General features: G+C 25.0%; 6 protein-coding genes across 6 annotated transcripts; 2 read left to right on the forward strand and 4 right to left on the reverse strand.

Annotated features, from left to right (window-relative positions):
• Window positions 1-403: 403 nt before the first annotated feature.
• SRAE_2000089600 (Zinc finger, RING-type domain and Zinc finger, RING/FYVE/PHD-type domain-containing protein) lies at window positions 404-1,638 on the reverse strand (the record flags this gene model as incomplete). The annotated part of the gene is made up of 2 exons (XM_024651782.1): window positions 404-1,471; window positions 1,513-1,638. The coding sequence occupies 2 exons, from the start codon at window positions 1,636-1,638 to the stop codon at window positions 404-406; spliced, it is 1,194 nt and encodes a 397-aa protein (XP_024505426.1).
• Window positions 1,639-6,208: 4,570 nt separating this feature from the next.
• Window positions 6,209-7,655, forward strand: SRAE_2000089700 (Annexin family and Annexin repeat-containing protein; the record flags this gene model as incomplete). The annotated part of the gene is made up of 2 exons (XM_024651783.1): window positions 6,209-6,796; window positions 6,834-7,655. The coding sequence occupies 2 exons, from the start codon at window positions 6,209-6,211 to the stop codon at window positions 7,653-7,655; spliced, it is 1,410 nt and encodes a 469-aa protein (XP_024505427.1).
• Window positions 7,656-7,727: 72 nt separating this feature from the next.
• On the reverse strand, window positions 7,728-8,904 carry SRAE_2000089800 (Cell division control protein 6 homolog; the record flags this gene model as incomplete). Its single annotated transcript, XM_024651785.1, has 2 exons — window positions 7,728-8,675; window positions 8,719-8,904. 2 exons carry the CDS (start codon window positions 8,902-8,904, stop codon window positions 7,728-7,730), a joined length of 1,134 nt encoding a protein of 377 aa, XP_024505428.1.
• Window positions 8,905-9,240: 336 nt separating this feature from the next.
• On the reverse strand, window positions 9,241-11,112 carry SRAE_2000089900 (Cell division cycle protein 23 homolog; the record flags this gene model as incomplete). The annotated part of the gene is made up of 2 exons (XM_024651786.1): window positions 9,241-10,933; window positions 10,979-11,112. 2 exons carry the CDS (start codon window positions 11,110-11,112, stop codon window positions 9,241-9,243), a joined length of 1,827 nt encoding a protein of 608 aa, XP_024505429.1.
• Window positions 11,113-11,682: 570 nt separating this feature from the next.
• SRAE_2000090000 (WD40 repeat and Small-subunit processome, Utp12 domain and WD40/YVTN repeat-like-containing domain and WD40-repeat-containing domain and G-protein beta WD-40 repeat-containing protein) lies at window positions 11,683-14,492 on the reverse strand (the record flags this gene model as incomplete). Its single annotated transcript, XM_024651787.1, has 3 exons — window positions 11,683-12,722; window positions 12,762-14,070; window positions 14,118-14,492. The coding sequence occupies 3 exons, from the start codon at window positions 14,490-14,492 to the stop codon at window positions 11,683-11,685; spliced, it is 2,724 nt and encodes a 907-aa protein (XP_024505430.1).
• A 527-nt stretch (window positions 14,493-15,019) lies between these two features.
• Window positions 15,020-17,278, forward strand: SRAE_2000090100 (Hypothetical protein; the record flags this gene model as incomplete). The annotated part of the gene is made up of 4 exons (XM_024651788.1): window positions 15,020-15,047; window positions 15,092-16,938; window positions 16,984-17,118; window positions 17,168-17,278. 4 exons carry the CDS (start codon window positions 15,020-15,022, stop codon window positions 17,276-17,278), a joined length of 2,121 nt encoding a protein of 706 aa, XP_024505431.1.
• Window positions 17,279-17,326: the final 48 nt, after the last annotated feature.

Here is a 17,326-nt window from a genome sequence, read left to right on the forward strand (position 1 = left end):
AAAAAAAAAAAGTACTAAATATAATTAATAGTAAAAACAAATCTACCACATGTAAATAAAAAAGTTAATGCCATTTTTTAAAAAATAGTATAAACGTGGAGATAAAACGAAAGATATGGATAGGTAAATAAAATAACTAGAATCAATGTACATGAAAAAGACAAAAACACAAAAAACAATTAATATATATACGGTCTTTATATCTTAAAGAATGTAAATGTAATCACTTCTACAAGGCAAATTTGCACAGGAATTCGTGTTAAAACTATTGTGAAATATTTGTTCTTATAAAACATTGGGATAATGCTCTAATCGAGCGGTAAATTATATATATTTATATAACCCCCTCAATTTTATAATTATAGAATATATATACTGTAAAGGAAAACTATAAAATATAAAATTAAAATAAATTATTGTTTTTTTTAAATGCTTTTGATGAATGTGAATGTTCTTTTCCAGCACTTTCATGCATAAGAATGTCCATTTCCATTACTCTTGTAAGTATTTTATATATGTTGAAAATAGTATCTGAAACTTTTTTCCATAAATCAGAATTTAAACTAACTTTTTCTCTCATAAATAATCGTAATGAATCATCTGTTTTAATATCAATTGGTACTAGTTTATTTGCAAGAAGAATTATATTTCTATGAAATCCATAAAAATCTTTTTCTTTTTTTTCAAATAATTCTGATTTAGATTCCATTGCTTCTGAAGTTACTTTAAGATCTTGATATTTAATATACAAATCACGATATTTCTGATCTGCTTTTTCATTAATTTTTTGAATTAATTTATTGTAGTTTTGTTTTTGCCTTTTTAAGTATTCATTTTCTTTTGTAAGACTATTAATAATTTCAGTTTGACTTTTAATTTTATTTTTTAATTCTTGACAAGCATCTATTGTTAAATATTTTTCACGTAATATATAGTTTTCATTAATTAATTTATTACATAATAACTGAAGATTAGCCATTTTTTGAAGACATTTATTCTTCTCTTCTTTTTGATATTTTATTTTATCTTCTAATTCATGAAATTTTACTTGATATAGAATTTCTTTTATATTAGAATCAGATTTTTCTTTTTCTTGTAAAAGTTGTAATTTAAGAAAATCAATTTGTTCAGTTTTTGAAGCAATTTCCATTTGAACCAAACTCTCTAATCCATCTTGATTTATGAATTTGGATTCATTTGCAATTTTGTAATATAGTAAATTGGTTAGCTTTTTATTTTTCTGTTTTATTATTTGAATGTTTAAATCTTTTTCTGTATCATCTGTTTCGTACGTATATTTTTCTAATGTTTCACTTTTTTTTACTTTTTCATCTTCAATTTGTTTTTGCAATTTTTCGTATTTTCCTTTATAATACCCAGAAAATAAATCACTAACTGTTTCGTCATAGTATATTTGAATAATATCATGTATTGTTGTTGAAATGGAACAGTAAGGACAAGTATTCTGTTTCTAAAAAAAATTTATTTTTATTTTTATTATGATAGACTTACATTTATCCATTCATTTATACATTTGGAATGCATTACATGTCCACATTTAACACTAACACATAGTTCATCAGGACCAAAGTCATCATAACAAATTAAGTGACAATTAAAAACTAGTGGAACAGCCATACTTTGATAAGGGTACTCTTTATCAGAATGATTTTAAGACATTACAAAAAACAAATTTTCGTTTGATTGGACTTCTGATACATCGTTTCAAGAGCCATGAGAAATTGCACAAACGTCTAATTATTAACAAAATATAAATTTCATATTGTGTTTGACAATTTTGTCTAGATAAGTTTTATAGTTTACATGTGATATTTTTTTGTAAGATATAAATTTATCATTAAATAGTTTTAATGTATAAATTATATAATAGTATTGGAAACGTGTGTTTAAATTTGTTTCATTTTTTACAAATATGTATATAAATTCTTTTTTAAAAATTATAGTCTAAACATCATACTAACCAAATATACAAATTAAGTTAATTTGTATGAAGTTTTTTTTATATTAATGAGAATCTGTATGTTAAAAATCAAATTAGAATATGTCATTTATAAGTTTATATATTTTTAAAACTTTTTGCGCGATTTAAATTGAAATTTGTAAGTAGATTATGTTTTTTTTTTTATTTTTTTCTACTCTATATTTTATTTTCGATGAGAGTTATGAATTTTACAATAAATTTTATAAGTTCAGTAATACAATCTTAAGAATTTTATGTATAAATGGTTTAATAGATTTTTTTAAATTAATTATATTTACTATTGTATTTTTATAATGTTTTTATTTCTTAATAAAATTTTTTAAAATTCTTTTTTGTGGTAATTTTGTTTATGCTTATTTTGTGTACAATAATGTAACAAAAAAACATTTAGTAAATGTTGATTATTTTGCATAACTAATATATGATGGATTTAAAAATATGATAACAGTTAAGATACATCACACACACGTATAACCTAAAATATCCTAATTTGATTCATCAAGTAACTACATTAGAAAAAGTAGTTAGCGTCTTATTAATATTTAAATATCAAAAAAGTTTTTGTTGAAACTTTAGAATTACCAAATTTCATCCATTTTTTTTTTGATAAAACATATGTATGTACTATTAAAAAACATTTAAATGAATATATATAGAAATAAAAGTTACATACAATATAATATATTAACATTGTTTGAAAACAGAATATTTTATGGTTTTTAAATGATAGTGATCCAAAACAATCGTAAGTGTCATATGATTTACGTTGTTTTTTACAATAATTCAAAATTATATAATTTTTTAAAAAAAATTACCGCAATTTATAATGGTTTACAATATAGAAACTAAAAGACTGGTATGATAGTAAATTTTTTTGAAGAATTTGTAGTTATTTATTAATCATTAAAGATTACAAAAAAATAAATTACCAATAAATAAAAGAAGTGTTTAAAAAGAAAATTGAGTACATTTCTGTTTAGCATTTTTATCTTAATTAAAATTGGCTTTAATAAATATTTTAGAATACGCAATAAAAATAAAAGTTTCAATAAGAAAAACATTTAAAAAATATATAAATTTTTAATAGCACTTCCAAATCTAAAAAATATTGAGTTTCAAATCAAATGTTTATTTTAAGTATATCGAACTAAATACTTACTCAATATTCTTTTAATTGCAATTTAAAAACTGTAATTTCACCTAAGTATGTTAGATGATAATTTTGGATTCCAGTTAAAAATAAGTTTTAAATATTTTTTTAGAAATTAAATAATTACTTATCTTTCAAAATTACAATGTCCTTTTTTTTACTGTCAATTCCTTCCACTTTTAGATTTGTATGACGTAGAAGTATTCGAATCTCTTTTTGTAAAAAAAAAAACATTTATTCTTTTATGCATAAAATACGGAGCCAACTTTAACATTAAGCTGAATATTTTTATTAAAATATTTTAATTATTAAAAACTACATTAAAATTAATAAAAGTCATGTTAGAAATCTAGAATTAGTTTTGTTATTGACTAATTTTTAAAAATAAAAAAATACTACTACGATAATTATTCATTTTAAAATAACATTTAAAAATAAATTAAATAAAACTAGTTCCATTATCATATGATAAGTTTTTGATGAGATACTAAAAAGTTAGAAAGAATGAATATTTTAGAAACATTTCCGTTTTTGTTTGTATCTCATTTTAACATAAAGATATAAACAAGTAGTTTTTTCAATCAACTTCTAATGCGTTTTCATATAGGGTCTACCTTTAAAATATTTTTATATTTTTAACTACTATTGAGATATAAAAAAAGGATGACAATGGATTGCGCGCGAAAAAATTCCAAGCACAGTATTTCAAGAACGGTTGAAAATTCAAAAATTTTTTCAACGTAGGGTATGTCTTAAATTATGAATGAAACTCAGCGCATCAGGTTTCATGCTTGTATGAGCTCTTTTACTAGAGTTACAAGCATTTTTTTAAAAACTTTTAAAACTTTATTTCTTATCATATCTTCATTTTTACAAATCCTATGAAGCTGTAGATAAGCTTAATGAATTTCTTGTAAAAAACTGATCTAGAATCGTCTGTTTATTTTAAACATTTACAATATTATCACGGAAGTCGAGATTTAGAAAAAAATATTCCCCAATTTCGCCCTCACCTTTGAATCTTTATAACTCGAGTAGTTTCAATTTTAAGATAGTGTTGATTATATTCAAAATTCATCCCGTTTCAAGGGCTATCGAATGACTATAGTGGCATATTTAAATTCCAAAAAAAGTTGTTTTCTTTTTGTCACATTTTTAGAGGTAAAGTCGGGAACAATAAATATTTTAGAAAAATTTCTGCTTTTGATTATATCTCGCTTCAAAATGGAGATAGATGCAAGCAGATTTCTACAATTGACTTCTATTAAGTTTTTATATGGTTCAACCTTCAAAATACTTTTTTTACTTTGAATCATTTTTGAGATGTATAAAATTATGATATTAGATTAAACGGGAAAGTGTGCCATACATTAAATCTCAAGAAGGTTTAAAAATTATAAAAGCTTAAAAAAGTGATATAAATTTAAAAGTTGGCAAAAGTTTAGCGCATCAATTTTTTTAATTCTACAAGTTATTAAACGTGACTAAAAAGTATGAAAATAAGAATTTTTTATAGTAATATTCTTTAACATATCTCAAGTTTTTCAAGTCATATAAAGATGATATTAGATTTTATTCACTTTTTATATAAAAAAAAATTATACTTATCCATTTATTTTATTTAAAAATATACTTTAATTGTTTTATTAAAATTGATTTTTTTTAAAAAAATTTCTATCTCACTTTTATTTTTGATTGATCATAAGTTTTTATAATTTTTTTTTTTATAATTATAATTATACTTTAAATTTTTTATGAACTATAAACTGTATATACTTTTATACTTAAAAGTAATTTTATATTTTAATGTGATTATGATATAATAAAATTCTGGTATAAGATAATCTTTTGTGTACAATTTATTAAATATAATATAATTCAGTGGCTACCTATATATGTTAAGTATTATAATTCCTGCTAATTTAACTAATTGATTAAGAAATATTAATTACTTATATTATTTTTCGTTATTGTTTTGAAGAGATATATATAAAGGAGCCCTAAAATAAATAAAATATAGAAGCATATGTTAAAAATTATGTTATATAATAAATAACTGATTTTATTAATCTTAATTCTATATGTAAATAAGTGTTTATTAAATTTAATAAAATTTTATAACAACATAAGTAATTAAAAAAAATGTTTTAATAACATTAATAATTACACAGTACAAAAAACACCACATAAATTAATTTCATATTGGTTTAACTTTATGTAGAAAAACTATAAAATTTTAAATTGAAAAAGTATTTAAACATATTAACATATAATATAAACAATATATCATACAAAGAGTTCAATTATCAAATGCAACAAATAAAAATTCTTAGTTTAAGGTATAATATTACACAAAAAAAATTTTTAAAGATAATTTTTATGATAAATGACATAGAAATATGATTTTTTTTCGTATAATTTTAATTAAAAAAGCAAAAGGAAAAATATTTAAAAAATAAGAAAAAAAATGTTTTAAATATAGTCATGTCTTTTCTTAAAATTAAAAAAAATTTCATTTTTAAAACTTATTTTATAAATTCAAAAATAAATTTATAAAATTAAAAAACTTACAAAAGTATTTATATGACACATTTACAATATAATATTTTAAAATAATAAGTGTAAAATGTTATTAAAAAATGTTAATTTTGAAAAATAATTCAATTTAATCTAATAATTATAGGGTGGTATATTCATACAATCTATGAATATCATAATAGCACAATTTGTCATTATTTGTAATTAATATTTGAATCTGTATAAAGTGAAATGAGTATAAAAATTAGTTTTAATGATTGTTGTCAATATTGATTAAAATAGTATAATTTTTTTATTTTACAATAAATAAAATTCTAAATAAAATTTTATTAAAACTTGAACATATAAATTTTATTTTAAATTAAATACAAAAATATCGCTTATTCTTGAATGTCTTATTAATGCACCAATTTTTGAATAATACTATTTTTAAAATTTAATTTATAATCCATATATATATATACATTATATGTTAGAGATAAATTAAAATCATTTATAAAGTATATTATAAATAAAAAATGAAAAAAGAGTTTATACCAAAATGTTTAAATAGTCCTGGAATTCATACAGAAAAAAGTTCAAAAAGCTGTAATTATAAATATGATCCATATTCACGTCCATTGCCTTCAGATTTTTTTAATATTGGACATCCAGAACCACCTTATGCTAGTTCTTTTCTTAATAGAAATAACGGTAATGTTTCAAATATGCATCAATTTCAACCTGTCGAAAATTGTTCTATAAACTATAATTATCAAAATTTTGTAAAGAATACAAAACCATCTTTATCTAATAGATTTTCAACAATAACATCATATGAACCTCATCATCTTGGAATTTATGATCCTTTTAATATGACAACTCCATGGAATTTTAATTTACCAACAATAGGTTATCAAATTCCAGTTTCATCGATTTATAGTCAATGTACAACAATGAATCAACATCAAAAATGGAAAACTCCAAAAATTGAATCAGCTACGTTAAAAAACAATCCTAACTTCAATTCTCAATATGATGCTAAGATGTTAAGAGTAGCAACGACTTCTTCTAAAATTGATAAAGAAACAGTTATTAATATTATGTTTAGAAGAACTTCTCGTGAGGTAAATTTATTAATAAAACATAAACTGTTATTTTTAGAAACACATGATTGCTGTTCAATATTATAATCTCTATAACGAAACATTAGCTTTAAGATTTAAAACTAAAATTAAAGGAAAACTTTATAAAGTTTTAAAACTAGTTATGGAATGTGAGATTCAAAGAAATGTAAAAGATTTACATAAAGCTTTTGAAAAAGAAACAATTGATAATGCCGTAATAATAGAAATTTTTTGTGGTAAGAATAAACAATATATTATAGAATTAAAAGAATTATTCAAAGAAAAATATGGAAAATCTATAAGAGATATAATTCGTGAAAGAACTGACAGTGGTTATCAAAGATTTTTAATTGGTTTGATAAAAGGAGAACGTGATCAAGAACCAATAAATATTAATCTTGTTGAAGAAGATGTTTCACGGTTGTATAATGGTGGAAAAGGTATTCATAAATTAGAAGATGAAAAATTTTTCTTAGACATTCTATATAAACGTAGCTTTGAACATATAAATTTAGTTATCAATAGATATCAAAATTCTATTCATAAAGACATTATTCGAATTATCAAAGAATGGTTTTATGGAGATTTAAAAGATATGCTTTTAATGTTTTTTGATTATGTAAATTCATCGAGTTACTACTTTTCAAAATTACTTAAAAATTATTTAGAAGATTTCGAAGATCATGAAGAAGAAATTATTAGAATTCTTTTGAATAGAGCAGAAATTGATTTAGAAACAATTCAACAAGAATTTAATGAAAACAATCCAAAAACACTTGAACATCTACTAGCAACATCTTCAATTGGATCACTAAGGCAAATCTTTTTGACAATGCTTGGGCACGGCATTGATGATTAAATTAATATGATGTTTTAAAATATTAATTTAATAATAATAAAAACATTATTTATAATTCTTCACAAAAAAAAATCAAAAATTAACTTTTGCAATTTCAGCAATTAATGCATTATCCGCTATTATCCTTTGTGCTGCTTCAACATCGACACTTAAATTTAATTTATTTTTAAAATAATTTATTAATCCTTGTGACTCTAATGTACTCAATGCTTCCAAAAGTTCAGATCGCTTTAATTCAGGTAACTTTAATATTCCTTGAAGTTTTTGATAAGAAGAAAAAAGCAAATTTTCATTCAAAACTCCGTTTTTTTTCTTAGAAACAATCTTTAGCATTATTGCAAGAATAATACGTGGTTGATATGGTATATGTGCACGTACTAATGGAGAAGCTTCAATGTTTTTCATAGTTGACATAACAACTGATAAAGAATTTAGTTTTGACTTTGGAGTTTGTAATACCGGGGTTTTAAATTTAGAGTTATTATCATTCTCTGAAACTATTTCACTTTCTTCACTAAGATCAAGAAGTGCCTTTTTCGCTATGCTTATTGCTATTCTAACGTCGCCATTCTTAGCCGCAATCTTACGAGCAATAAATTCAATATTTTTAGAACCACAATCCCCAAATTCATTTTTTAATGTTTCTGTTAATATTTCAATCAATTCATCTTTTGTGTAAGGTTGAAACATTACAGTTACCGGTTCAACACCTTTTTTTAACTTTGGTAAAAGTCGATGTGTGAGATCAAGTGTATTAGCTATACCAACAACTCCAACTTTTCCTGGAAAAATTGCTGGCCAATCAAAAACCATATATAACATTTCCTGACTCTTAGACGTTAGAAAATCAATTTCGTCCAAAACAAGCAAAAGAAAATCGTCTTGTTCACCAAAATATTTTTCAATGTTCTTTAAAGCTACTGAAGAGCTAAAAGTTTTATTCATAAATTTCAATGAAATTTCACGATACAATGCTACTTTTGTTTGACATAATGTACAACTAATAAAGATAGTTTTAATCTTAAAAATTATTTAGAAATGTTAAAAAAATTTTATAACATACATTTTTCTTAGTTGAAAGATTCTGTGTAATTTGATTTAGTGTTGCTGTTTTACCAGTACCAGGTTTCCCTCCAATATAAAGTGATAATGGAGTTTTTTTTTTAATACTTTCAGTAATAAGGGTATAAATATTTATTGTTTCTTCACTTCTTCCGTGAAGTGGAGTAAATGGAAGTTTCTTAACCATTATGATAAATAAATAACGAAAAAAAAATACGCGCTTTATAGTACGGTTTAATTAATATAACATACAACGATATTGGAATTATATGTCTCAGGCAATGTTATTATCATGATTGGCTTAAATTTTTCCATTACTTTTTTTTAAAAAAATAATTAAAAAGTTATTTTTCTTTAATCGAAAAAAAAAGTTATTTAAAAAAAATTACTCTTTTTAATAAAATCACTGAAGTTTGAAAAAATTCGTGAAAATTTTTAAACAAAAACAATTAAATCAAATTATAAAATATTAGATTAAACAAAATATACTTACAGATGTACAAAAATAGTAAATACAATATTATTATTCCGAACTGTTGTCATTTGTAGTATCGTTGTCATCAGAAAATTCGGTATCAGCGTCAACGTCCATATCGTCACCACAAAGAGTATTTTTAAGATCAGACAAAATATCATAAGATGTTTCATGTTTTTCTTGATTTAATGAAGGTTCACCTTTTCCTTCATCAAGTTTTTTCCTTAAAGCAAGACCAAGTTCTCGCGTGCTTGGATGTTCTAGACATTGATCAACATATAATTTACCTTCTTCTATAAGATCATTATTGCAACAGTATTCGGCAAGATATTTAATACATATTAAATGTTTGTTAGAATCAGCAACTAATTTTGAACTAAATGTATCAAGATATTTTCTATAAACATCAGCTGCATCATCTTTCCTATCTTGATCAATTAAAAGTTTTGCAAGATAAATAAGTGATGTGCCTTCTACATCTCCTAGAATAAAAGCCTTAATGTAATAATTTTCAGCATCTTTTAAATATTTTAATTTTGTAAAACAACAACCCATTGCCACAAGAATCCTTGAATCTGAATTATTAATTCGATAAGCATTTCTATAATGATATAAAGCGTTCATTGGTTGTTTCATTATATCATGAAGTTGTCCTAATCCATACCAAGTTTTATAGTTTTTACTGTCTATTTCAATTGCTTTTCTATAAACAGCTAATGCACCACTTTGGTTTCTTTGTGTCATCATTTCATGCCCAAGAAGTATCCATATATTAGCATCACATGGATTTAACCGATATGCACGATTTAAAAAAGTAATTGCTTTATCTGAATCTCCACTCAATGAATAATAATTAGCAAGAATCATACAAGTGATATAATTATATTTATGAGTTTTATTGAATGACTGTGCTAATTTTGACAATAAAGCTTTTTCACCTCGTACATACAAAGCATCAGCATAATAATTCATTTCTTCAATTCTATGTGGATCTCTTTTTAATACATCATCAAATAATTGTACTGCTGAAACATGAGATTGTCTTTCATACATTGAATGTGCCAATTTTGTATCAATATAATTAACTTCTGATAAACCTAAATTTTTCATTTCTGTTAAAATATCAGCTGAGATGTCATATTGATGCAAAGCTATACAAGTTTCAGCTGTAAATAAATGAAGCATCCATGAATTTTTATCTGGATGTGGTGATATAACTTTTTTCAATGTTTGTAAATCGTCAATTATTCCAGATAATACTTTGTATGCAGGCCAAAACCGTGGTTCTCTTTTAATAATATTATTAAGACCATCTCTTGCTTGTTCTAAGTGTTTTAATCTAATATTAACAACAGCCAAAAGATACTGTAAACAAATGTCTGAATTTTCATTTTGCTCCCATAAAATATCTTGAAGTTCTTTTCTAATAATTAATAAATCTTCACTTATATATGAACCCGTCCTCTTCAATGGATCACCATCATTTTCAGCAGATTCCTGTTCAGTACATAAAAAACGTGCATAATAATGTAAAAAAAGAACTATAGGATTTTTAGTTGAAAGATAAGGCGTTAAAACTTGAGCAGCTCTGTAATATTCTTGAGAATAAATGAGAACACATGAAAAATTCACTTTTGCTTGTTTATAAGCATCTGTAAAAACATGAGCTGGTTGATAATGAGCTCCAACATATAAATCATCTGACCATTCTTCTGGAAGATTGCAATGAAGTTCGGAAAGCCTTTAATTATTAAAGAAAAATTAAATAAATACAATCAAAACATACCATTTTAAATCAGGAATCATAGCACGTTCAGTAAAAATTTCATTTAAATATTTTAAATCATTAAAAATTTTTTCTCCAATGTATGGAGTATCCAAAGTAAGGAGTGATGTATGAATTTTACTCGGATTGTTCATTTCAATCTTTGTAGATTTGTTTTTTGGAAAAATAAAGTTACGGGAACAAAATAAAAATAACTAAATGCACTTTCTATTTTTTGGAGAGATGCATATTTCAACTGGACAACTTTCGTCGTACGAACTGATAAAACATAATATTTATTAATAAATAAACTTGTAAAAAAATAATAATTATAACATAAATAAAATATGTAGAAAATTTTACTGTGTTATTAAAATCAAAATTACAAAAAAAATTATATTTGATTTTAAAGCACGTGTTTCACGATTGATGATTATGTTTTACTCCTGTGTTTGTTATTAACTAAGTAAAAAAATAGAGAATTATTAAAGATAATCCATAAAACAGATCTATTGTCAAATCATTTACAAAAAAAATTGTTATTAACAACAAAAAAATCAAGGATGATTTATTATTTGTAGAAAATAATATAATTTTACTATTTGTAATTTTAAATATTTATATTTTTTAAGTAGAAATATTATTATAAAAACTTTACTTTAAATGAAATAATAATACAAACTTAACAATAAAAAAAAATTAACACACAATAACAAAAACTATATTTATAAAATATTATTTCCTGTTAAACTGTCAACTTCAGCTTTCCACAACGATAATGCAGCAATGTTGAACTCAATTGTATTTATAAGTGTAGATAAATGTTTCTCACCATTTTCGTATATATCTCTTAAAAGTTTTTTAGCTTCTGGAGCATTTCTCAAAAAATTATGATGAATTTTATTGGTAAGGTTTGTAATAACAATACAAAGTTCCAGTTTGTAGTTGTCTTTAATACAACAATTACAGGCAATAAGAATATCTTTTATAAAATCATAATTTACCATAAGAAGAGCACGCTCTAGATGTGCTGTTTTAATCTTTGAAATTGCATCAATTATAAAATGATCCTCTGATTTAGAAGCATAACTTTTTATTAAAGGATGTGGTACATATTTAGTATCATCCTTACGTTTGTATCTTTCATCTCTTGCAATCAAAAGTGCATCAACTATATCCTCGTAACTTTTTATTGTATCAATTGTCTTTTTATTAGCCAATTCAGCTTCATTATCTCTTAAATCGCCCGGTACAATATCTTCTTCTTCAATAAGCTTTGACTCCAATTCTTTTTCGCGTTCTAATTGATCTTGTTCAGATAAAACAATTATTTCATCTGTTAAATCCCAAACTCTAATGCTTTTGTCAGCACCAGCTGTAACTATAAAATTGCTATCATTAGCTTGACCCAAACATCTAACAGCTCCTAAATGCCCGTTCAATATTTGAACACGATTAAATTTATCAGCGTCCCATTGCTTGATTTTACCGTCTTTACCTGCACTCCAAAAAAGTCTTTCATCTAATTTAGTAGAAAATTTTACGCATGTAACAACATCATCATGAGCAAAAATACTTTTATGACAATCTCCAAAATCAATACCCCAAATTTTAACACTCTTATCAACAGATCCAGTGATAACAAGCTTGTTGTCTGGAGATATATCAACACAAGTAATTGGAAGAGAATGACCATATAATGAGGCAAAAAATTTTAATGTGTCACAGAAATAAATTCTAGCTGTATTGTCTAATAGACCAACAACTAAATATTTACCATTTGGTGAAACAGCCAAACACATACCTTCATCGGTCAATTCAAGTTCTCTAGTCATATCAAATGTAAGACGTTTTGATCCAAATTCTTCAATAATTTTAAAATTCCAAAATTTTACTTTTTTATCAGCAGATGTTGTTATAAAGCCATGTCCATTTGGTTGTCCTACAATCCCATATATAGCAGTTTCATGACATTTTTCTTTAAATTCTATATGTTCCCCAGTAGCTACGTGAAAGATAAAAATGCTTCCAGATTTTGTTGTAAAAATTATATATTGATCACTGTATACAAAAAGTGCTCCAAGTATATCTTTCATGTTTTCATGTTCAAAAACAAGTTGTGTTGTCAAATTATTTAAATTCCAATAATAACCTACATCAGAATCTCCAGTAACCATGTATTCATTCTTTGCATTAATAGCTAAAGCACGAATATCATTACGATGTCCCAGTTTATTCAAATCAGCGACTGCTTCGCTTTTAAAAGTATTTCCTTTCTCATCAAAAATACAATCGAAAGCTACTATGGCATTATTTTTTTGTAAAGTAAAAACTCTATAACAAATATCATCCTTTGCATCTTCATCTTTTTTTACTTTGATAAATCTATTACAAATTGATAATGATTTTATACTTGAAAATCCCCTAATTTCTCCTATTCTAGTAATAAATACTGTTATGTCTTTTGAAACACTATCCGCAATTGTTAATTCATCGTTACCATCACCTTCGTCCTGAGCTTTTCTTTTGGCTTTTTTTACCTTTTTATAAAATCTTTTTTCTGCTTCATTGTCAGAGAATATTCTATATACATCAACAATTTGATCATTTCCAACAACCATCATTAATTTTTCATCTCTTGTAACAACAATTTCAAGAGCCATTTTCTTTGCCTGTCTTACTAATAAACCTCTTTTTTTACAGGTAACAAAGGTATTATATTGTGAATTTTCTTCTGGAATAAGATCACTACCAGCAAGTGAAGAGAGTTTCTGACTCTTTGCTGAAGGCATTCCAGAAATTTCGTTATTTTCTTCCTCACTACAATTCCATTTTAATTCAAAAACTTTTAATTCAACTGATGCAGAACCAACAATAAGAAGTCTGTCTTCCTTTACCAGAGCTATAGAATATACTTCAGTATTTGAATCAGCAATAGTATAAAAACAGCTTTTAGAATCAATGTTCCAAAATTTAACTGTAGCATCCTTTGATGAAGATATGATATTCTCACCATTCATTGTAAATTTAATATCTGTTATTGCATTCTTATGTCCATTAAGTTTAAATAATCCAGATTCGTTTACAATATCCCAAACTACAATAATAGAATCCTAAAAATTTTATAATTTTTAAATTATAAAATCAAAAAAAAACATACTTTACCACCAGAAACTAACATAAGGCCATCATGTGAAAATGTCAAACAACTAACTGCTGTTCGATGTCCATGAAAAACAACTTTTTCTTTTTCATAATCAGGTAAATTTTTGTTGTACATTATTATTTCGCCATCATCATATCCTATAGCTATATAATTATAAACATGTGAAAATGCTACAGCTGTAACTTGTTTTTCTGGTCTAATAATTCTATCAATTCTTTTTCGCTTTCCTATACTATAAAAATTTAAAGATTCGCAGGCTGAAGCAGCACATTCATTTCTGTCAATAGCGTGAATTTTTCCAGTATGAGATGCTATAATATTACAAATTCCAGATGGTTCAAATTTAAGATAATCCCTTGTTAGCCCCATATTTTAAATAAATAGTGTATCTTTTTGGGAAAAACTATAATAAAAATAATTTAAATTTATCTTATTGGGAAAATATGTACTCTGCATAGTATCTCGGAAATATGATTTCAAATGATTTGAAATGTCAGAAAATTTTTATGCTAAAATTTTATTGGATATTATTAAAAATAAAGAAGATAAATTTTAATTACTTAAAAAAATACATTGAGTTTTCTAATGAATTGTGAAGAATTATTATTAAAATTAAAAATTTAACTACATAAAATATATAAGGAAATTACTAGATTAAACAAATTAATTAAAAGGAATAGCCAAAATGTATAAATATTAAGTAACAAGTTTCATATATATTTCTTTGGTACCAGAAAAGAATTTCACGGTACCAGTTAAATTCTTAAAACGATTTTCTGACATTTTGCGCGAAAGATTATTGTTGTTTCAAATAGAGGAGGTGTATTATATCTTATTTCATTCATTTTTAAAAGAGTCAGTTTAAGTGTGTAACAAATTTAAAATCATTTAAAAGTATGGATGACTTATCTTTAACGCTTGAAGGTACGTTCTTACTAAAAGTTTTTTTTTAACTGTCATTATTATAGCTTCGACATTTCTTCAGGATGGAAGTCACCAACGTCAACCAGACAGATATCTTGGTGAACTTGTTAATGACAATGATAAACTTCGTCGTGAAAACGAATCAATGAAAGTTGCTTTAGAAGAATTACGCAATGCATTATCAGAAGTTGAAAAGTACAAAGGATTAGAAGATAAAGGAAAATTGATTGTTGACCTGACAGAGAGGTGCCATCGTGCTGAGTCTAATTTTGAAAAACAAACTTCGGAGTTTAATGAAGAAAAGAAAAGGATGACATATCACATTGAAAATTTGACAGCACAAAACAACGAACTTAAACGTGATGTCGTATTTTGGACAAAAAAACATGCTAATGCTGAAATAGAAACAAAAATTCTTAATGACAAACTAACAGAAGCATTATCATCAATTGATGGGTGTTCTACAGTTAATGAATCTGAAAAGGTGAAGATGCTTGAGGAAGATATGGAGAAAATGAAAACCAATTATGAAGGGGTAATTGAAAATTTAAACAAACAAATTGAATTTACAAAAGCCAATGTAGATTGTCTCACTGTAGTCCTTACTAAATTTTTTGAAAAATATAATGTTATATCACAGGAAGGAATTGAAAATTTTGGACTAGAAGATTTAGGAGCTAGAAAACTTCTTGAAGAGGAAATTATACTATCTTGTGGTGGTAAGCATGTTTCAACTATTTCAATGCCGAAAATTCCTAGTCCACCGTTGTCATTAGGTAGTGATCCTGTTAAAGAAAAAAAAAATAAAGAAGATGATTTTGCACCAAGATCTTCTAATATCAATTTAGATGAGACAATAAATTTACTCAGCAAGACACTTGGAAATGCTTCTATGCAACGTGATATAGATTTAAATCTTACACAATCTGGAATGAATAATCTTTACTCATCGCTTTTGTTGATGAAGGAACTTTTAGAAAGAATGTTTGCTCAACTTCGTAGTGCTGCAACAGTCATTATTGATACGCTTAAAGCTGATGGTACTGAAGTATTTAAAGAGTTAAATGATCTAATGCTTCAAATACAGTTGTCTGTTGACACGACAATAAATGATGCTTCTGTTCTTGTTGAATCTGTTCAAAATCCACCTTCAAACGCTCTAAATTTAACAAAAATGATGAACCAAACGATAGCTGATGCAAATATTTCAGTTTCTTGTGGTAATGCTGTTTTTGAAGATCCAAAATATGAAGCATTGAAAATCCAGACAGATAAATTAAAAGAAGAAACTAATGATTTGAAAAATAAACTTAGTCAAGCTCTCGAAAGAATTTCTACTAATAATTCAAAATTGTTTGAACAAACTACAAAACTTCGTGCTACTGAAGAACAGGTCAAAACTTTAGAAAATGCTTTGTCTGATTTAGAGATAGAAAAAGAAAGTATTTCGACGGAACTTACCGATTACAAAACAAAGTTTGAAGAACTTGAATTAGCTGCTAAGGAATATACAGAACTTTTACTTAGTTTGAACAACGAAAGAGACGTTCTTATTCAAGACATTGACATGAAAGTTGCGGAAAATGAACTTTTGGGTGGTCAAAATGAAGTCCTTAAAGAAGAAGTTAAGGAAATGAGAGACAAATATGATGCAGTTGTTGAAAAACTTCGACAGTTAGAGAGTGAGAAGGAAAATGTTATGTCTTCTTCACAAGCCACATTATTATCTACCTCGAGTTCTAGTATTCTTGATATATCAAGATCTGAAATTGGTGATAATGTTTTAGGTTTCGACGAGCTTAAGACATCTGTATGTGAAGCAAGGCATTATATTAATAAATTGTCTGAATATGTTGTTAAAAAAGAGGCAGTTGTTAATGATTTAAATGTCGTACGTTTATATTGTTTAGAAATTTAATATTTATTTTATTTTTAGAAACATGTTCTTAACAATATCATGCCAGTTGCGAATAAGATATTACTACGTCTGAATGTTGCTGCAGAAAAAGTTTCTACCGTTCAACAAGCATTTAATATTTACACAAATAAGATTATTATGTCGTCGAATATGGTAAGGTTTGAATTTTTTTATAGTTAAACTCTTTATTATTTTACTTTAGTCTGAGGAGAAAAAAGCCAAACTTTCTAACGAACTTAAAGCTATTGTTTCAACGTTGAAGGATGTTGCTGAGCGATCCAATGTTTTATTTAAACAACCAGGTTCTCAATAACTATTTTAAATATTTTGTAACCTTTCATGTGTATTTACTGTATTATTT

Source organism: Strongyloides ratti, assembly GCF_001040885.1.
Source record: "Strongyloides ratti genome assembly S_ratti_ED321, chromosome : 2".
NCBI lineage: Eukaryota > Metazoa > Nematoda > Chromadorea > Rhabditida > Strongyloididae > Strongyloides > Strongyloides ratti.